At 50.2% G+C, this 19,379-nt stretch overlaps 3 protein-coding genes and 4 non-coding genes across 8 annotated transcripts; all 7 read left to right on the forward strand.

Annotated features, from left to right (window-relative positions):
• The first annotated feature begins 299 nt into the window (after positions 1–299).
• Positions 300–9,617, forward strand: SENP3 (SUMO specific peptidase 3). 2 transcript variants are annotated; one of them, XM_019980868.2, is made up of 11 exons: positions 300–525; positions 1,666–2,391; positions 4,728–4,967; positions 5,058–5,169; positions 5,551–5,698; positions 5,826–5,873; positions 6,283–6,360; positions 8,036–8,173; positions 8,358–8,441; positions 8,563–8,613; positions 9,077–9,617. In XM_019980868.2, the coding sequence occupies exons 2-11, from the start codon at positions 1,677–1,679 to the stop codon at positions 9,185–9,187; spliced, it is 1,725 nt and encodes a 574-aa protein (XP_019836427.1). In that variant the 5' UTR covers positions 300–525; positions 1,666–1,676; the 3' UTR covers positions 9,188–9,617. The 2 variants fall into 2 exon arrangements, with proteins under 2 accessions (XP_019836427.1, XP_019836426.1); XM_019980867.2 differs by lacking the exon at positions 300–525 and adding an exon at positions 543–982.
• Positions 9,618–10,437: 820 nt separating this feature from the next.
• Positions 10,438–16,527, forward strand: EIF4A1 (eukaryotic translation initiation factor 4A1). Its single transcript, XM_019980875.2, has 11 exons — positions 10,438–10,540; positions 11,936–11,984; positions 12,401–12,533; positions 12,996–13,135; positions 14,074–14,242; positions 14,572–14,681; positions 14,844–14,987; positions 15,070–15,207; positions 15,328–15,417; positions 15,676–15,755; positions 15,863–16,527. The coding sequence occupies exons 1-11, from the start codon at positions 10,518–10,520 to the stop codon at positions 16,005–16,007; spliced, it is 1,221 nt and encodes a 406-aa protein (XP_019836434.1). The 5' UTR covers positions 10,438–10,517; the 3' UTR covers positions 16,008–16,527.
• On the forward strand, positions 12,568–12,702 carry LOC139177864 (small nucleolar RNA SNORA48). Its single transcript, XR_011562329.1, has one exon. It is a non-coding gene; the product is annotated as a small nucleolar RNA SNORA48 (small nucleolar RNA).
• LOC139177865 (small nucleolar RNA SNORA48) lies at positions 13,420–13,564 on the forward strand. Its single transcript, XR_011562330.1, has one exon. It is a non-coding gene; the product is annotated as a small nucleolar RNA SNORA48 (small nucleolar RNA).
• Positions 14,338–14,478, forward strand: LOC139177881 (small nucleolar RNA SNORD10). Its single transcript, XR_011562346.1, has one exon. It is a non-coding gene; the product is annotated as a small nucleolar RNA SNORD10 (small nucleolar RNA).
• Positions 15,463–15,606, forward strand: LOC139177843 (small nucleolar RNA SNORA67). Its single transcript, XR_011562309.1, has one exon. It is a non-coding gene; the product is annotated as a small nucleolar RNA SNORA67 (small nucleolar RNA).
• A 138-nt stretch (positions 16,528–16,665) lies between the features above and the next one.
• Positions 16,666–19,103, forward strand: CD68 (CD68 molecule). Its single transcript, XM_019980876.2, has 6 exons — positions 16,666–17,173; positions 17,252–17,712; positions 17,877–17,996; positions 18,116–18,188; positions 18,301–18,471; positions 18,767–19,103. The coding sequence occupies exons 1-6, from the start codon at positions 17,125–17,127 to the stop codon at positions 18,898–18,900; spliced, it is 1,008 nt and encodes a 335-aa protein (XP_019836435.1). The 5' UTR covers positions 16,666–17,124; the 3' UTR covers positions 18,901–19,103.
• Positions 19,104–19,379: the final 276 nt, after the last annotated feature.

Genomic DNA, 19,379 nt, shown 5'->3' on the forward strand with positions numbered 1-19,379 from the left:
GGCCGGGGTGCGTGGAACACCAGGATACACGGCGCGGGAGCGGAGGGCGGAAGATCGGCACAGGACACGCAGGCGCAAAAGAACTAATGGAGCGGCTGCCCGGCGCAGCTCGGGTTCAGCGGGTGTGCGCAGGCGCATCCCTGCCTGGGGCCTGTGGGCTTGACGGTCCCGGGGCGTCTACGTTCTCGGGTAGGCGGGGCTAGGCGCGTGGTGGCCCCGCCGGCGCTCTTCGCCGGGTGTGACGCACTAATTGTGCGCCACCGCGGCCGGTGGGCCTGGGGCTAGAGGGAGGGGAAGGAGGAGGGGGAGGTGGTGGAGGTGGAGGTGGAGGCTGAAGCAGAGCAAGAGGCGGCCACGGTGGGGCGGCGCGGCGCGCGGCCCAGAAGCGTTGGAATCCTAAATTGAGACGGCTGCGCCTGAAGACAGCACAAGTGGTGGGGCCGCCGCCGCCGGAGAGATGAGCCGGGAAGCCTGAGGCCGGAGACGCCCGTCCTCGGGCCTGTCCGCCCGGCTTCCCCGCTCTGGGTGAGGACGCCCCCTCCCCTCCCCCCAGCTCTGCCACGGCCTCTCCCATTTCTGGACCCCATTCCCACCTAATGGGGGCCCAGGAGGCCCTCGAAGGGGCTTTCTAAGGCCCTTGCACGCGGAGTCTCCCGAGCCTGTAGGACCACACCGGTGCTGGGACGTATTCTGGTCCCCAGGACGGAGCAGGAAGGGGGCTGGGCCAACCTGGCTCGGCTCAGTTCCGTCTCAGCGCGCCTTGACTCGGCTCCTTAAGCGCCATCCGGTTCTCTTTCAGTTTCCTCTAAAATCCTTCCCTTCTCATTAGATTCTATGACCTGAACCGTAGCCCTCGTATCCCCATTCCCTCCTGAGACGACCCGAGCATGCCCCATTCATTCCACGGTGATGGAGAATTCTCTTCTCACTCTCGTTTACGGATTCCCGGCGGAAGTTGTGTTCTCACGTATCTCTGTACCATGTCAGTATTCCCGTACTGAGCCATTTCCCTTGTTAGCTCTCAATTAGGATATTCCTTGTGCCAATAGACTTGTGTTAGTGCTCAGTCGTGTCCGACTCTTTGCTACCCCATGGACTGTAGCCCGCCAGGCTCCTCTGTTCATGGAATTCTCCAGGCAAAAGAATACTGGAGTGGGTTGCCATTTCCTTCTCCAGGAGATTTCCTGACTCAGGAATAGAACTTAGGTCTCCTGCATTGTAGGCGGATTCTTTACCGTCTGAGCTACCAGGGAAGCCCCTGGTGGTATTCAAGTAGAGAAGTGGAGCCTGAAAATACTAGGCTTGATGTGGGGATCTGAGAAATAGGAGCCCTGAGGCCTGCTGCTTAGCCATTCTTCCTTGCCTCAGACTCTAAAGGGCAGCTTGTGGACCATGTTAACTATAAGGAAGATCTGAAGTTAGGAGTGGGCAGAGGAGGGGGTGGGGAGGGCTAAGATTCTGGGAGAGCAGGAGTCTCTTGCTGTGTTAAGAGCTGGGTCTAAGGAAAGGGAGTGCTGGTTTAGAAAAGCCAGTCATGTCTGCTTGAAATCTCTCTTTTCAGTAGTTTATTTGTGTCTGATTGCAGAAGACGCATGCTGAGAAAGAGAGGTGGGATCTGGGGTGTAGGATGTTTGGATTCTGACACTCCCAACTTTTGTTTTCCAGGCTATTGGAAGATGAAAGAGACTATACAAGGGACTGGGTCTTGGGGGCCTGAGCCTCCTGGACCCGGCATAGCCCCAGCTTTTTCAAGTCCCAGGCGGGAGCGTCTTCGTTGGCCCCCACCCCCTAAACCCCGACTCAAATCAGGTGGAGGGTTTGGGCCAGACCCTGGGTCAGGGACCACAGTGCCAACCAGACGCCTCCCTGTCCCTCGGCCCTCTTTTGATGCCTCAGCTAGTGAAGAGGAGGAGGAAGAAGAGGACGACGAAGATGAAGATGAGGAGGAGGAAGTGGCAGCTTGGAGGCTGCCTCCCAGATGGGGTCAGCTGGGAGCTTCCCAGAGGCCTCGCCCTCCCCGCCCTACTCATCGGAAAACCTGTTCACAGCGCCGTCGCAGAGCTATGAGAGCCTTCCGGATGCTGCTCTACTCAAAAAGCACCTCGCTGACATTCCACTGGAAGCTTTGGGGGCGCCACCGGGGCCGGCGGCGGAACCTCGCACACCCCAAGAACCATCTTTCACCCCGGGAAGGGGCTGTGACACCACAGGTGCCATCCCCCTGCTGTCGTTTTGACTCCCCCCGGGGACCACCTCCACCCCGGCTGAGTCTGTTAGGTGCTCTCATGGCTGAGGATGGGGTGAGAGGGTCTCCACCAGTGCCCTCTGGGGCCCCCATGGAGGAAGATGGATTAAGGTGGACTCCAAAGTCTCCTCTGGGCCCTGACTCCGGTAAGGTGGGAATGGGGCAGAGGAGAGGGTGGAGAGGGCTAAGATCCTGGGAGACCAGGAGTCTCTTGCTGTGATAAGAGCTGGGTCTAAGGAAAGTAGGAGGGCAGAGAGAGACGTTGCAGAACAGTTGTGCAATGTTTTAAGCCCCACTCGGAGCAGGAACTAAGACTGGGAAGAGAGTCAAGGCCTGGAAACAGGATTCCTAAGTAGGTGCCCTGTGCATAGATGAGAGAGGGAATCATGGTTTAGAAAAGCCAGTCATGTCTGCTTGAACTCTCTCTTCATTTGGCCTCTGAGGGTGAGTGCCCCATGCATGTACATCTCATTCTTAGAGTGGTGGGATGGACCTCTCTGGGTAGAGGAGTACGTCACCTGGACAGTTGTGTGTGACATTCTCACTCAGAATGTTTCTCTTTTGGAGAACCCCAACTAAACAACATCAGGCTCTGTCTTTATTAATTATTTGATTATTTATTGAGTCTTTGCTGTATACCAGGTACTATGCTAGTATGCGAGGCATTATGAGAAATATCTTTGAAATTTACATCTCTCTGAAACCTAATGTTTTCTTGCTTTCCTTCTGTATTTGAGTACACGCATACCTCATTTCATTGTGCTTCACTTTATTGTACTCCAGAGACATTGCATTTTTTACAAATTGAAGGTCTGTGGCAACACTGAGTAGAGCAAGTCTTATCAGTGCCATTTTTCCAACAGTATTTGCTCAGTAGCATGTCTGTGTCACATTTTGGTAATTCTTGAAATATTTCATTGCCTCCACTCCTGAAAAGATTACTGCTCACTGAAGGCTCAGATGATAGCATTTTTAGCAATGAGGTTTTTTAAAAATATTTTTATTTTATTGGAATATAGTTGATTTACAGTGTTGTGTTAGTTTCAGGTGTACAGCAAAGTGATTCAGTTATACATGTATTCATTCTCTTTTAGATTCTTATGCAGGTGATCACAGAATATTGAGTAGAATACCCTGTGCTATATATACTAAGTCCTATATTATATATAGTAGTGTGTATATGTTCATCCCAAGCTCCTGATTTATCCTTCCCCTCCACATTTCTCCTTTGGTAACTATAAGTTTGTTTTCAATATTTCTACAAGTTGGTTTCTGATTTGTAAATAAGTTTATCTTTTTTTAAAAATCAGGTTCCACATACACGTGATAGTGGTTTGTTTCTCTCTGACTTCACTTAGTATGATAATCTCTAGGTCCATCCACGTTGCTGTAAATGGGAGCTTTTTCATTCTTTATTTTATGGCTGAGCAACATGCTGGTGTTTACATGGGCCGCGTCTTCTTTATCCATTCATCCGTTGACGAACGTTTAGGTTGTTTCCATGTCTTGGCTGTTGTAAATAGCACTGCAGTGAACATCAGGGTGCAAACCCTTCAGATTAGGGTTTTCTCCAGATGTATGCCCAGGACTGGGACTGCTGGGTCACCAGGTAGTTGCTGTTTTTAGTTAAGGAACCTCCATACTGTTCTCCGGAGTGATTTTACCACCTTACATTCCCACCAACAGTGTAGGAGGGTTCCCTTTTCTCCACACCTCTCCAACGTTGTTTCTAGACTTTTCTTTTTAAGAAGACAGAGGGGTTTATTTATTTTTTTGACTGTGCTGGGTCTTTGTTGCTGTGCATGGGCTTTCTCTAGTTGTCGAGAGGGGGGGGGCTCTTCTTCGTTGTGGTGGCTTCTCCTGTTGTGGAGCACAGGGTCTAGACACACGGGCTTAGTTGCTCTGTGTCATGTGGACTCTTCTCTGACCAAGGATCACATTGGCAGGTGGATTCTTATCCACTGTACTACCAGGGAAGTCCTCGTTTGTAGACTTTTTGATGGTGGCCATTCTGACCAGTGTGAAGTGATACCTCATTTTAGTTTTGATGTGCAGTTCTCTGATGATTGGTGATGTTGAGCATCTTTTCATGTGTAATAAAGTATTTTTAAATTAACTTTTTGGATATAATGTTGCACACTTAATTATAGTATAGTAAAGGTAAGTTTTATATGCACCAGGAAACCCCCAAATTTGTATGACTCAGTTTATTACAATATTTGCTTTATTGTAGTGGTCTGGAAGCAAACCTGCAATATCTCTGAGGTATGCCTGTAATAACTCTTCCTCTCTGTCTCTTATAACCTCTTGAACATAAGTATTTCATGCTTTAGGGTTTTCATTCTTTAGTATTTGTACTGGTAGATTTTGTTTCCGTTCCTCCTCCTCGTGGTCTTATAATTTGCGTGCCTCATTTACTCTTCCCATTGTTCTTTGATGTGAGCGAGTTTCTTGCCTCCATCCTGTTTCTCCTGCTTTGCAGGTCTCCTCTCTTGTACTCTGCCCAATGGCTTTGGGGGACCACTTGGGCCAGAAGGAGAGCGAAGTCTGGCACCCCCTGATGCCAGCATCCTCATCAGCAACGTGTGCAGCATCGGGGACCACGTGGCCCAGGAGCTTTTTCAGGGCTCAGATGTGGGCACTGCAGAAGAGGCTGAGAGGCCTGGGGAGAAAGCTGGCCAGCACAGCCCTCTGCGGGAGGAGCATGTCACCTGTGTGCAGAGTAAGGAGCCCTCCGGGATCTCATCTTTCCCCTCAGCTGACTGTGAGATCGGAGTCTGGAGTCTCACTTTTCTCTCTTCCCTCCACTCAGGCATCTTGGATGAATTCCTTCAGACTTACGGCAGCCTCATACCCCTCAGCACTGATGAGGTAGTGGAGAAACTAGAGGACATTTTCCAGCAGGAGTTCTCTGCACCTTCCAGGTGAGGCATGAAAGAGATGCCCTTTGGAAGAGGGCTGGGACCTGAGAGATGGGGAGAGAATGCTGCTGCCTTTTCTCCCATAGGGATGTAGTCGGGGAGGAGGAGGAAGCTAGAACTGAAGGGGAGGAATCTGCAGACAAGGTGCCAAGCCCCCGTGAGCCACCCGGGAGGGCCTTTACCTGGGACCCTGAAATACCATGTGGACCTAAGTATTCCTATGCTTCTTACAGGGGAGTGTGCCTTTAGCAAGTCCTCAAAAGGACCCATGACCCAAAGAAAAAGTTTTAGATTCTTATTCTAGGCAGTAGAAGGTACTTCTGTGTGCCCAAGCCACCGCCCCGTCCCCAATCTCTTGCATGACTCAACCCTTGGCCTACCCAGGAAGGGCCTGGTGCTGCAGTTGATCCAGTCATACCAGCGGATGCCAGGCAATGCCATGGTGAGGGGCTTCCGAGTCACCTATAAGCGGCATGTGCTGACCATGGATGACCTGGGAACTTTGTATGGACAGAACTGGCTCAATGACCAGGTAAGGAGGTGTGGAGAAACAGGCCCAAGAGTAGGTTTGGGGAACAATGTATTGGGGGCCCTCTCTGGGGAAGCCCTGTACCCATGCCACACCCTCCATGGCAAGTGGCCTCCCGTCTTCTCCTCAGGTGATGAACATGTACGGAGACCTGGTCATGGACACAGTCCCTGAAAAGGTAGGCCTAACTAGATACTTCAGTCCCTGGAAAAACTTTTGAAGTTTTAAGCAGCTTTTTCAGTCTCTCATGTCTTCCATTTTACGTAAAGAGGGTCTTTCTTTCTGGAGAGAGGCAGTAGAAGGTAATTTGTTAAATTCAAATTTGTAATCTTGGTCCTGAACTTTTCTAGTCCTTTCCCCTAGTCTGTAGTGTTTTTCCCCAATGGCTAGCCCCACAAATCAGGGTGGGAACTTATAAGATGAGGTTGAAAACAGTTTGTGCTTTTTACCTTTAGTAAGTTGGACTGGAGTTTGTGGAAACCAGTCCTTAGAGCCGTGATGAAATGGAATGGGCGGGGGAGAGGACACGTGGCGGGAGGGCCTGCGGTCTGTTGATTCCACCTGGCTCTTTTGTATCGTTGGCACAGGTGCATTTCTTCAACAGCTTCTTCTATGATAAACTCCGTACCAAAGGTTATGATGGGGTGAAAAGGTGGACCAAAAACGTGAGTTATGAATTCACATCTTATGTAACACCTTGCCTCTAAAGAAGAGTTCTGTTTCCTGTGAATCCTTTCCCCAGCTCTGTTCATTCAGACTTTCAAGTATTTATTAAATGTCTTTTGTGTGCCAGGTACTGTTCTGGGCATTAAGGATACAGTATTAAATAAGGAAAACTTATTGCCTTTTAGGGGTGAGAATCAATAAGCCAGTTAAAGTACAGCTAGTGATAATTTGCTGTAAACAAAACAGTAATGTGGTAGCATGGGGCTGGGTACTTCAGATAGGGTGGTTTGGGAAGGCTTCTCTTAGCTGATACTTTAGTGAGCCAGCCCTGTGCACATCTGGGCAAGGGTGTACTAAGCAAAGGGAACACCGGGAACATGGGATACAGAGCAAGAAAGAACATTTGAGGATCAGAGGGCCCGTGTGGCTGCCTGTGTGGTTGGAGCAGAACGAGCAAAGGAAAAACCATAGAAAATTTGGTCAGAGAGTAGATCATGTGAGGCGTGGAGGGCAGGTCAACCAGGGTAGATTTTATTCTTTGTGGTCTAAGAAGCCATTGAAGAGTGTCGAGCAATCTAGGAAGTGACTCACGTTTTAAACTCCTGTTTCGGCGATGGAAAGGGGGCAAGAGTGGAAGCAGGCAGACTAAACAGAGTAGCTGAGAAGTCCTGATGAGAAACTTGGACCAGAGTGGTCAGTGTGGAAATATTGATAGTAGTAGTTTTATTTAGGGTAGCTCTTGCAGGTAGAACCAATAGGACTTTCTGATGGATTGGACATGAGAGATGAGGAAAAGATAGCAATCAAGGATGATGTCTAGGTTTTTGGCCTAAGTTACTGGGGAATATAATTAAGGCGGAGGGCAGCAGGTTTGGTGGGGTGGGAAAGAGTTCTTTTCTCCATTCTGATTAGTTTACCTGTCCTCTGATTCAAAGGCCAGGAAATTCCAATAGTGAGGTAGGGCTATTGCCTCTAGCATTTCTTAATTCCTGTTTCCCTGTAGAGGTGGGGTGACATGCATCGGAAAGAACTTGGCTTTCTATATGCCTGTGTCCTGTGTTTAAATTCCAGCTCTGTCATCTCTTATTTCTCTCACCTTGAGCAAGTTGCTTTACTTTTCCAAGCCAGTTTCCTCATGAGAACTTTGTTTCAGGATTGTTGTGTTAACTGACTGAGCATCTGTTAGGTGCCATGCATTGTTCTTAGAGTATTGTGGATATCAACTAGTTCAATCTGTGTAACAAACAGGTGAGGATAGATACTGTTATTTTCAGTCTTACAGAAAAAGAAATTGAGGTATAGAGTTACTAAGTAACTTGCTTAGTAACCCAAGTAACTTAACTAAGTAACTTAGTAACCCAGGTTACTTACTTACTTGGGTCATACATGGAGGAGCTGAGTTTGAACCTTGAGAGTCTGACTCCAGGATCTTGAACCTACTAAGCATTTGTACCTTTAATGTGTAAAAAGTACCTGGCCTATCCTGGGCCCTCCAGTGTTTGTTCTGTACCACCTCCTCTGTCTTGCTTTCCTCCTTAAGCCCAAGAATCCGAACATCCAGATGCTGGGCCTTGCCTCACGGTCCAGGGGCTAGGAGTTGAGTTCTTCCACTTAGCTTCTTGCCTGCTCCTCCTCCTGTGCTATCTTACCTGACCTCCAGCCCTGCCTCCTTAGGTGGACATCTTCAATAAAGAGCTCCTGCTAATCCCCATCCACCTGGAGGTGCATTGGTCCCTCATCTCTGTTGACGTGAGGCGGCGCACCATCACCTATTTTGACTCGCAGCGCACCCTGAACCGCCGCTGCCCTAAGGTTTGAGAGGGGAGGGAAAGATGGGCAGAATGTGGGGAGGAGATCCAGTGGCAAGGCATTTCAGGCAGAAGGTTGGGTTTTGGGTCTCTGATGAGCAACCTGGGCTTGGTGCCTGTGACCAGCACAGCTTGGGTTCAGTTGGGAAATGCAGAGGCTCACTTCCTTCTTTCCTCCATCTACATAGCATATTGCCAAGTATCTGCAGGCAGAGGCAGTGAAGAAAGACCGGCTGGATTTCCACCAGGGCTGGAAAGGTTACTTCAAAATGGTAAGTTCCTAGAGGAGGTTTAAGCAGGGTTGAGGTGGTGGGAGGTGTGGTAGGAGGCAGAAGCTGAAGCTATACACATAGGGTCTCCAGGAGAAGGGCTTACCTTCTTCTTCTTCTCCAGAATGTGGCCAGGCAGAATAATGACAGTGACTGTGGCGCCTTTGTGTTGCAGGTAAGCAGATACTAGGTGGGTTAAAGAGTTGGGAGGGAAGGGGAAGCTGTTCAGCCTCCCTCACTTGACTTAGAACCACTTACATAGCAGGAGTAACCCTACGTGTTAGAATGCAGAAAACCTGATTTCATTGGTCCTCTCTTGGCTTCTCCATACCATGTTCGGACTGGATCCTTGGGCTCTGGCCCTGATACAACTGCCTCTGATCCCCAATGCAAAGTGTTTTCTGTTAACATTTGATATTTTATGTACCAAATAGGAACCTTGGCTTTACAGTCAGACTTTTTTTGAACCCCAGCCTATGGGACCTTGGTTTCGTTTGTTTTTGAAATGGGAATATTCTTGGAAAGATCCAGTGAGAGGTGTATCAGAAGAAATATGTAGCACAGGTCCTACTGGGGGTGGTGGTGGGGGGGGGCCGTGCTCAGTAGGTGGTTCTCATGGCCTGCTTTATTAACCCCAGTATTGCAAGCACCTGGCCCTGTCTCAGCCATTCAGCTTCACTCAGCAGGACATGCCCAAACTTCGTCGGCAGATCTACAAGGAGCTGTGTCACTGCAAACTCACTGTGTGAGCCTCGTATCCCAGGCCTCAAGCCCATTTGTTAATGGGCAGGGGAACATGGGAGACCCTTCCCAAGAAACTCAAGTTCCTTTTGTCTTTAGCCTCTTTCCACCCAGTTCCCTTTGGTTTTTCATATTTAAATGTTTGATTTCTGTATTTTTTTTTTCCCTTTGAGAGAATACTTGTTGATTTCTGATGTTCAAGGGGTGGCCATGGAAAATCCCCTATTTCCCGCTGTCTGCAAGGGAGTATGGCCTTGTGGCCTGAGTGGGGCAGTCATCTCCCTTCCATGTGCAGGGGCGGGGGTGGGGGGGCAGAAAAATCTAGGGGTGGTGGGCGGGCAATGGGATTACTGCCTGCCAAATCGTCAAACATTTTTTATATATATATATATAAATGCCACGGTCCTCCTCTGTCAATAAAGGATCCTTTGGAGATAACATAGTGGTGGTCTTCCTTAAGGGGCCTCAACCTAGTGGATATGCTCTCAGGCTTTACTCCAGCCAGTGCTGTTAGCTTCCCCTTATGGGATTTAAGACTCCTGGGGCGAGCTTTCCATTAGTGGCTCAGACAGCACCACCACCATGCCGTCCACAAAAAGAATCCCCCAGTGGGGGGCGCCAGGCTGGAAGTACGGAGGGTTGGTAAGCCTCAAAAATAAGGGAGCTTGAGAGGTGCTAAAGTTGGGGAAACAGCACACTTAACGGGGCCGGCAGGATTTATGACAGCAACCCCAGATGATAGTAAACTCATAAATCAGTTTACTCCATCCCTTCTTCCAGCCCAGGAACCCTCCTAGCCGCTGGGATATGGTTCTTGATTCCATTATCTCTGCACATTCGGGGTTGGGGTCCGATTTATCGTTGGTGCAGGAGAGAACAAAATTAAACGTAGGTCCAGGGGAGACCTGGAGTAGAGATCGACGAAAGTGGTAGTCCCGGGAGCCCGGAAGTCCCTGGAGGCTGAAACCTCGCCCCCTTTGCCTGATAGGGCGCGCTAGGCCACATGACCAGGGCACTATCGCCTCCGCACGTGTAGGGGTGCAGGGCCCCAAGATGGCTGCCAGGCCTCGAGGCCTGACTACAGTATGTCACTTCCGTACCGGCAAGAAAGGCGGGTCCTTTAGCCAATGAGGCTGCGGGGCGGGTCTTCATCTTGATAGGCGCTCAAGTTATCCAATGGTGGCTGCGTGCCAGGGCGCCTACGAATTGACGTCACGCCGGGTTGCTGAGAGGCGGCAGGCGGGGCCGAGGCGGTCAAGCCAATGTGATGGCTGGGGCGGGGTCGGGCGCTCTATAAGTTGTCGATAGGCGGGCACTCCGCCCTAGTTTCTAAGGATCATGTCTGCGAGTCAGGATTCCCGGTAAGAAAGATATTTGCAAGAGGTTGTGGCTACTTACCTTGCTACCCTTTCCGAAGATTCCAGTGGGGGGAGCTGAGGCCCCCCCAAGCCCCAGGCCCCCCAGGGTTGAGGGGAGACTCAGGACGGGAGGATCCGTCGCGTGGGGGGGGTGGTGAGGGGCGGGTCCACGACCGACGTTGCCGCCAGGCCCTGGGAGAGGCCGAGGACAGCTTGGCTTTTGGGACCTAGCTCGCATGGTTAGTGAGGGACCCTCGACCGACGCAGTGCGCGAAGCCCCATCACTGAGTCGGGCGGCGAGGTCGCGACTTTTTAGTGGGGAAAGGTAGAGGCGGGCGTGCGTGGCCCGAAGCCGCCGGTCCGATTGCCTCACTACCGGAGGGAGGGCTCGCGCGCTTGGGGTTCCGGAGGATTCTGACGGTACCACTCGCCGAAGGCGGGGGTCCTTAGGTCTGTAAATCCAGTCGCTTACTCGCGTGGAGCTATGGGTTGGGGGGAGAAGAAGCCGGCCGTTCAGTGTGCTGGTTTTCTTGACGGCCAGGACCGAGCCTAATCCCGAGGAGCGGCCGCGTGAGGCATCGGGAGCCCACCCGGCGCCGGGCGGGCGGGTCCATTTTGCCGCACAAGTCGGGCAATTGGCAAACTGCGGATGGGCAGGTCCACTTTACTTCAGGGGTGAGCGGCCTGAGGTATGGGAGGGCGACGCCATTTCGCGACGGGGGCGGGCGGGATGTGGATTGTTCCCTGTAGGCGGGGGGGGGGGGGGGGGGGGGGGCCGTCGCCGGGTGGTCGAGGGAGCAAGCACATGGCTGCTCGAGGCGTTCCCCTCCCCCAGTCCGCTTCGCTGCTAAGTGTTGTGCAATCTACCCCTTTGCTAGCTCGGCTGGGGCTCATTGTGCGTGAGGCCGCCACCGCCCGCGGCCTCCCACATCCGGGCACTGCGAGGGGGGGAGATGGGCTGGAGGGAGTGGGGGAGGTGCGGGCGGTGTGACGTGGGGGGAAGGGGATGTCCTACCCCGGCGTCTGGGAGGTGGAGGGCGGGATTTCCGGCAGGCAGGGGCCACGGTGGGAGGTGCACGCGCTTGGGTTTGGAGCGCCGGACCCGGGACACGTGGCCCAGGAGGCAAGCACCACCTCCGCGCCCCTTAAGCGCAGCGCAGTTCTTCCAGCCTTGGGGTCTTCACGGAGCGTTACTCCATCTTGTCGGGGGTGGCTTGTCCTGAGCCGCTCCCGGGATGGGGCAAAGGCTTGACTCAGTTGTAAAATGACTTGCGTCTTACGGGAACTCGTGGGGGTTGGAATAGGGAGTGCAGGCTGATGGCATCATGCAAAGCCGGTTGCTGGTAGGAAGAGATTGACTGTCAGGATTTCTACATACTCCTGTTTTTAAACCAACAGATCTAGAGACAATGGCCCCGATGGGATGGAACCCGAAGGCGTCATCGAGGTGAGGCTGGATTCCTCCCACCATTATCTTTTCAAGTCTGGGAAAGCCAGTGGTAGTAGCATTATTTCGATTTTGCACTGGGGGTTTAATGAATAAAACCAGAACCCAGGATTCAACTGTGCTTAGTTTAAAACCCCCAGATAGGTAGGATTCTAATTCCTTTATGGTAATACATAATGCTTAATGTTTGAGACATATCATCCAAATTCTGTTCTCCCTTGTATTAACAGCCAGCTTCACTGTTTACAGGTGGGCTGACCCCCTAGGGTGGTTTCCCAGGCTGAGTAGAACCAACCAGCTGGCTTCCTTGGGTTGAAGAGAGTGTGGTTTCTGAAGTTTTGGTGCAGGTACAGGGGCTTGTTTGCTCTTAGACAGGAGCACAGCCCCATTTCTCTGGATTCTTTTGCTTCCTGCAGAGTAACTGGAATGAGATTGTCGACAGCTTTGATGACATGAACCTCTCAGAGTCACTCCTCCGTGGCATATATGCCTATGGTTTTGAGAAGCCCTCTGCCATTCAGCAGCGAGCCATTCTTCCTTGTATCAAGGGTAAGATCCCTCTGCCCTAGAACAAGTTGTGAACCGTCCCTGACCTGGGTAGAGTGGCACCTGGTTGGTGGCGCCTGTCTCATATCAGTGAGGGACAAAACAACTCCTTGTTTATCCCAGCTTGGCTTTTGCTCTGTGCCCATGCCTGGTTCATGCCCTGGACACATGGATTGACTACTGGTTTAATCTCTGAGGTAGTGTTTTGGCCATATCATGTTGGCTTTTTACAGATATATTTCTAGACTAATTTTGTTGCAGTACTAAATGACTGAAACTTGGCTTAGTTTTCAGTTCTGTTCCTGTTTGGGTACTATGTTGTCAAAAAGTCTGAAGCACTTACTGCTGAGCACATAACATCTTTGTTGGTTGCTTATTGATCTCATTCAGCAGGGCTTTTGAATGTCCCATGATTCCCAAGAATGCTTTCTACCATATCAAATTTCTCTCCCAATTTGTGTTTAGGTTATGATGTGATTGCTCAAGCCCAATCTGGGACTGGGAAAACGGCCACTTTTGCCATATCAATTCTGCAACAGATTGAATTAGATCTAAAGGCCACCCAGGCCTTGGTCCTGGCACCCACTAGAGAGTTGGCCCAGCAGGTGAGTTTACTTTCCTTCTCTTGAGGGACTCATTTAGAAATGATCTGCAGAAACCAGAAGTATGTACCCTAACTACTACTGTTTCTAGAACTGAAGTAAGGAGAAAACAGGTGATGTGAAGTTGGTTGATGACTTCCAGGTCTCAAGACTTACTAGATTAATTATAAGCTTTTTTCTAACCAAACACTAAAAGCATCCCTTACTCCACCCATTTCCTGAGTCAGATGAAAAGGCTGCTGGGTGGAGCCTAGCTGGCTGGGCAAGTTTGGCCATTTTATGAACAAACTCCCTGGCAATGGGCAAAGAGGCACCTGGTTGGTGGTGTTGCTCTTATATCAGTCAGGGGCAAAGCAGATGTCTAGTCCTTTGTTCATCCTAGCTTGATGCCTGGATTGGTGGCCAGAGCTATTTCATGCCTGGGGCACATAAAATGTAGGGCTGTTTTCCTTAGTCTTAAAAAGATGAGAAACCCCTGTCTCATAAGTTGACTGCTAATTGAGTTGAAGGGAATGTATTCTTGTAATGTTCTATGGAGGTATCATGGTCATTCTGTGCCTGACTTCTGAACAAAGATAATGTAAGCAAGAAGTTACCATAAAGCTCTCCTCTGGGGCCTTAGGGTCTAGAATATGATTTGAAAATGAAGATCTAACATAGGTTCTATGGCAGGAGTATAAGAGGATACAGGTGACCATATAGAAATTATTTCAGGGCTATTTTTGTGAGTCAGTGTGTACATTGAAGAACCGTCCTGAGTTCAAATTCTGAGTCTGCCTTTTATCAGCAGAGATCTTAGTCTTACATGGTATGTTCACCGGTTTCTTGCTTGAGGGCGGTTAACTTAATAGTGTTAGGTCTCAAAAGTTGGAAAGAATGACTTTAAAATGGGGCCTGGCAGTTGGAGCTAATATACAGGCACTGTTCTTATTCTGATTCAGATACAGAAGGTAGTAATGGCCTTAGGAGATTACATGGGTGCCTCGTGCCATGCCTGCATTGGGGGTACCAATGTACGTGCTGAGGTGCAGAAGCTGCAGATGGAAGCCCCCCATATCATCGTGGGTACCCCAGGCCGTGTGTTCGACATGCTTAACCGGAGATACTTGTGTGAGTGCATCAGTTTTCTAGTCCTCTGGGTCACTTCCCTATGCGTGCTTAGTTTGGCTATAATTTCATTCCCAATGATATCCTCTGAAAGAGCTGCTCTGTGATGAACTCCATGCGTGTCATCTGAGCCTGGCTTCCCTGTCATCTCAGCCCAGGTAGTGTTCTACTTCCCAAGGCTGTTGTCTGGCCTGGAAAGGGGATCCCAGGCAAAGGATCAACCTTTGTATTCTGAGAGCAGAAGACTGCCTATGCTCTGTTCTTTATCAGGATAGTTAGGTATATTTCAGATTTTTTAATAACTACCCGTTGGTGTTTCCTTTTTCTTGTAGCTCCCAAATACATCAAGATGTTTGTACTGGATGAAGCTGATGAAATGTTAAGCCGTGGATTCAAGGACCAGATCTATGACATATTCCAGAAGCTCAACAGCAACACCCAGGTGAGGACAGGACATTGGGGTTGTCTTGCTTGTATGGCTGATAGCTTTGCATACAGGTTGTGGTATGCTTGGGGGTGATGATAGGAGCATTTATCAACTGCCAGGGAAACCATGGAATTCTAGAGTATTCCCTACCCTGAAGCTGATTTTATTTTTCATTAGGTGGTTTTGCTGTCAGCTACAATGCCTTCTGATGTGCTTGAGGTGACCAAGAAGTTCATGAGGGACCCAATTAGAATTCTTGTCAAGAAGGAAGAGTTGACGCTGGAGGGTATCCGTCAGTTCTACATCAATGTGGAACGAGAGGTGGGGCCCAGTGCAGGAGGCGGACCTGGTGGTGAGTTGTTGGGTATAGCCCCTGACTGATCTCCCCACCCCCACCCCCCAGGAGTGGAAGCTGGACACACTGTGCGACTTGTATGAAACCCTGACCATTACCCAGGCAGTCATCTTCATCAACACCCGAAGGAAGGTGGATTGGCTCACCGAGAAGATGCATGCCCGAGACTTCACCGTCTCTGCCATGGTGAGGTTTCTCTGCATCATTTACCAGCACAGTAAAACATGGCAGAGGATTACTTACAGCCAGTTCTCTCAGAAGCAACAGACCTACCCTTTACATACACCATTTCATTTCCTGTTTTAGCACGGAGACATGGACCAAAAAGAACGAGACGTTATCATGAGGGAGTTCCGCTCTGGCTCTAGCAGAGTATTGATTACCACTGACCTACTGGTGAGTAGAGGGGCATTTGGACAAGACTGGAAGGAAGAGGAGAGAATCCAAGTTGATTCCCTCTTCCAAGGGGCCTACTAGTGCCCCTCTTCAGGAAAGTAGCAACTTGGAATAAAATCTGGCACGCCTCAGGCTTCTGAGGAAAAGGGGGTGTTTATTTCCTTTGCCTGCCTTTGGCTGCCTACATGTATGGTTAATTTCTGGATAGACTTGTGCTTTCTCATTCACACCCTGAAACTGCCTTCTTTCTTTACATAGGCCAGAGGTATTGATGTACAGCAAGTTTCCTTAGTCATCAACTATGACCTCCCCACCAATAGGGAAAACTATATCCACAGGTAAATGAAAATCTGGTCTTGTTAACCAACCCAGTTCCCCTCTTGCCCAGTCCTCCCTACAGAGAAGCTTCTGATTTTTCTATTTTCCTTATCCTCACTTGTTCCAGAATTGGTCGTGGCGGACGTTTCGGCCGTAAGGGTGTGGCTATTAACATGGTGACAGAAGAGGACAAGAGGACTCTTCGAGACATCGAAACCTTCTACAACACCTCCATTGAGGAAATGCCCCTCAATGTTGCTGACCTCATCTGAGGGGGGGCTGTTGTGCTACCTAGCACCAGCCAGGGATGAAACCTTGGAGGGGGCTGAGGAGCAGCAGGAGGGGGGAGGGAAGGGAGCCAAGGGATGGACATCTTGTCATTTTTTTCTTTTTTTTTTTCTTTGACTCTTTGAATAAATGTCACTTTTTGAGGCAAAAGAAGGAACCGTGAACATTTTAGACACCCTTTTCTTTGGGGTAGGCGCCGTCTTCTTCTCCCAAAAACACTAATCCATTTCCCTAACCTAGTCAACCTCCAAACCCCAGAGGCTCTCCCACCCCAGCTGAATTCCTCTGAAAACATTCATTCAGTAGGGGCTATAATTTTGCCCCACCTCATCTGCTGGGCCAAATCTGGAGGGTGAACCCCTGAGCTAGGTAGCCCAGGGGGTTGTCCTCAGGTTGGGGGAGCAGGGGAGAGAAAATGGTAGCCATTTTTACATTGTTTTGTATAGTATTTATTGATTCAGGAAACAAACACAAAATTCTGAATAAAATGACTTGGAAACTGCCTGCCTTGGCTTCTCATTTCTTCCCTCCCACCTGCTGTTGGGTACAGCTCTACTGCCCCCACTGCCCCCATCCCTGCTAATAGTTACTTTCTGTTGTGCTTTCTTGTTGCCTGGAAAATGGTCATGTTAACTAGCGGGTATGACCTTTCCATAGGGGTTGAGCAAGGACCATCATAAGCACCTCACATGTCTCAGCAAAGAGGAAGTGATGGAGGCAAAAGGGAGTGCTCTGAATTTACATCCTAGTGAGCTCTCCCATAGAGGGGCTGCTGCCTCTCTAATCACTTGTTGCAACTGCCAAGCATATTTTGCTGAGGAAGACAAATCCATAAGGATCAACTTCCCCAAAACTCCCCATCTCGCTACCCACATGATGCAGCTAGCTCCTTTGGTGACACCAGGGCCAATCACTTAATGACTAAGAGATCACGGTGGCCGGGGCTGAGGTGCCTGAGTCAGGCTGGGGGTGGGATCACCTCGAGTTAACAGGAAGTCCGAGATTTCCTCTTTTCTCCAAACAGAAGGCAGAGGGTACAGGGTTGGTTGAGCAGGCAGCTGGTACTAACACTGGTGGACTTGGGGTGAAGGCTGTTCTGTCATGAGGTTGGCTGTGTTCTTCTCTGGGGCCTTGCTGGGGCTACTAGCAGGTAAGGAGGAAGGGGACGGGGAGGAGGGCCCCTGGGAAGAAGCCTGCCCCGGGTTGCTAACCAGTTTTTTCCTCAAAGCCCAGGGGACAGGGAATGACTGTCCTCATAAAAAATCCGCCACTCTGCTGCCATCCTTCACGGTGACACCTACAGCTACAGAAAGCACGCCAAGCCCTGGAACAACCAGCCACAGAACTACCAAGAGCCACAGAACCACCACTTGGAGAATCTCCACCACCACGCATACAACCAACACCACAGGAACCACCAGCAGCGAGTCCCCAACAGCCACTCATAGTCCTGCTACCACCACCAGTCATCAGAATACTACAGTTCATCCAACAAGCAACATTACTGCCACGAGTCCAGGACCCTCCACCAGATCCCCCCACCCAGAACCACCACCCTCTCCAAGTCCTAGCCCAGGCTCCAAGGAGGCAATAGGAGACTACACTTGGAGTAATGGTTCCCAGCCCTGCGTCCGGCTCCAAGCCCAGATTCAGATTCGAGTTTTGTACCCAACCCAGGGTGGAGGAGAGGTAAAGCTAAAAGAGTGGAGGACATAAAGGGAAGGGGCTGAGGCCTGATATGATTCAGAAGTGGGGGAGGAAGAGCAGAGGAGACAAATACAGATTGAAGACAATGGGAACATGGAATGGCAGAGCTGTGTAGTCTTGTGACCTCTCATCTTTAACTTCTACAGGCCTGGGGCATCTCTGTACTGAACCCCAACAGAACCAAGGCCCAGGGGGGCTGTGAAGGTACCCATTCCCACTTGCTCCTCTCATTCCCATCCGGACAGCTCAGCTTCGGATTCAAGCAGGTATTAACCCTCATCCCTCCCTGTCACCCTATCACTACCAACCTCTTGCCATACCCCTTACTCTATACCTGGATGCAACTCCCCCCTGCTGCCCTGAGTCTTCCTGGTTGCCTCCCCAGGATCCACTGCAGAGCGCAGTCTACCTGAACTATATGGCTGTGGAGTACAACGTGTCCTTCCCCCAGGCAGTGCGTGAGTAACCTTCCCTTTCTCACCACTTGCACTAGATATTTGGGTTCCTGAAGGGACCCAGGCTAGTGGGTGGAGATGTGGATATGGAGCTAACTCTTCCTCATTCTTTTAGAGTGGACATTCTCAGTTCAGAACTCATCCCTCCGAGATCTCCAAACCCCCCTGGGCCATAGCTTCAGTTGCAGAAATGCAAGCATCATTGTTTCACCAGCTTTACACCTTGATCTGCTCTCCCTGAAGCTACAAGCTGCTCAGCTGTCCCCCTCAGGGGCCTTTGGACCAAGTAAGACCTACTTCTTCCCGCCTCGAATTTTCCCATTGCACTGAAAGCCCCCACCCAGGCTTATAAATCTCCCTCCTTGCACCCCCAAATATCCTCCTCTCAAGCTTGTCACAGCTGGGGTAACTGTCCTTCCTCCTCCATAAGGCTCTCCCCAGGCTCCCCTTTGTTTCCCGCTCCGAGACATCTAGGTGAGCGCCTACCAATCTCTACTTCCCAACATCCCCTACATTCCTTCCTCCCACCTTGATCCCAACCACCGCCACTGTGACACCCACTTGACCTGTCTTTCCACCAGGTTTCTCTTGTCCCAATGATAAGTCCATCTTGCTGCCTCTCATCATCGGCCTGATCTTACTCGGCCTCCTCACCCTGGTGCTTGTTACCTTCTGCATCATCCGAAGACGCCCACCCACTTACCAGCCCCTCTGAGCATGTCTCAATATCCAGGGCACCAGGAGGTCCTTTCATTTCTCATCACTCAATTGACTTAAAGAGATAAAAGGTATCATCCTTCTCTATCTTGATGAACAAAGAGATAATGCAATTGGGAAGGATGAGGGAAAAGATGTTTATTAAATATGACTGATTCCCCATCTCCCATGGGAAAATAATAAAACTTGCTCAAATCTTTATCCTTGGTTTTCCTTGTCCTTCCTGCCAGAATTAAAAGCCGTTAAGTTTCTTGTCACACACCTTTTGGTACCTTCCATGGTTGAGTCTAAGGGTCCTAGAAACAGCTCACCAGGAGCGATGAAAATGTCACTTTGTGGTGCAATGCCCTCATGGATTCCTCCTTCAAAGTCTGGCACAGCTGTTGTCAAACTGGCCTTGCCTCCCTTGCTCCTCTTTTCCTGGGGTCTCTGGCTGTTCCAGTTACCTCTCCTCCAATCCAGGGGAGCCACCCATCC

Source organism: Bos indicus, chromosome 19 (assembly GCF_029378745.1).
Source record: "Bos indicus isolate NIAB-ARS_2022 breed Sahiwal x Tharparkar chromosome 19, NIAB-ARS_B.indTharparkar_mat_pri_1.0, whole genome shotgun sequence".
In the NCBI taxonomy this organism is placed as follows: Eukaryota; Metazoa; Chordata; class Mammalia; order Artiodactyla; family Bovidae; genus Bos; species Bos indicus.

Excerpts from the sequence above, each read along its gene's own strand:
- EIF4A1 (XM_019980875.2), top strand. The coding sequence starts at position 10,518 with ATGTCTGCGAGTCAGGATTCCCG. Across the intron at positions 11,985-12,400 it reads AACCCGAAGGCGTCATCGAG|AGTAACTGGAATGAGATTGT; the intron begins GTGAGGCTGGAT and ends TGCTTCCTGCAG. Across the intron at positions 14,988-15,069 it reads ACATCAATGTGGAACGAGAG|GAGTGGAAGCTGGACACACT; the intron begins GTGGGGCCCAGT and ends CCCACCCCCCAG.
- SENP3 (XM_019980867.2), top strand. The coding sequence starts at position 910 with ATGGAGAATTCTCTTCTCACTCTCGTTTACGGATTCCCGGCGGAAGTT. Across the intron at positions 4,968-5,057 it reads GCATGTCACCTGTGTGCAGA|GCATCTTGGATGAATTCCTT; the intron begins GTAAGGAGCCCT and ends CCCTCCACTCAG. Across the intron at positions 5,170-5,550 it reads GAGTTCTCTGCACCTTCCAG|GAAGGGCCTGGTGCTGCAGT; the intron begins GTGAGGCATGAA and ends TGGCCTACCCAG.
- CD68 (XM_019980876.2), top strand. The coding sequence starts at position 17,125 with ATGAGGTTGGCTGTGTTCTTCTCTGGGGCCTTGCTGGGGCTACTAGCA. Across the intron at positions 17,174-17,251 it reads CTTGCTGGGGCTACTAGCAG|CCCAGGGGACAGGGAATGAC; the intron begins GTAAGGAGGAAG and ends TTTTCCTCAAAG. Across the intron at positions 17,713-17,876 it reads CAACCCAGGGTGGAGGAGAG|GCCTGGGGCATCTCTGTACT; the intron begins GTAAAGCTAAAA and ends TAACTTCTACAG.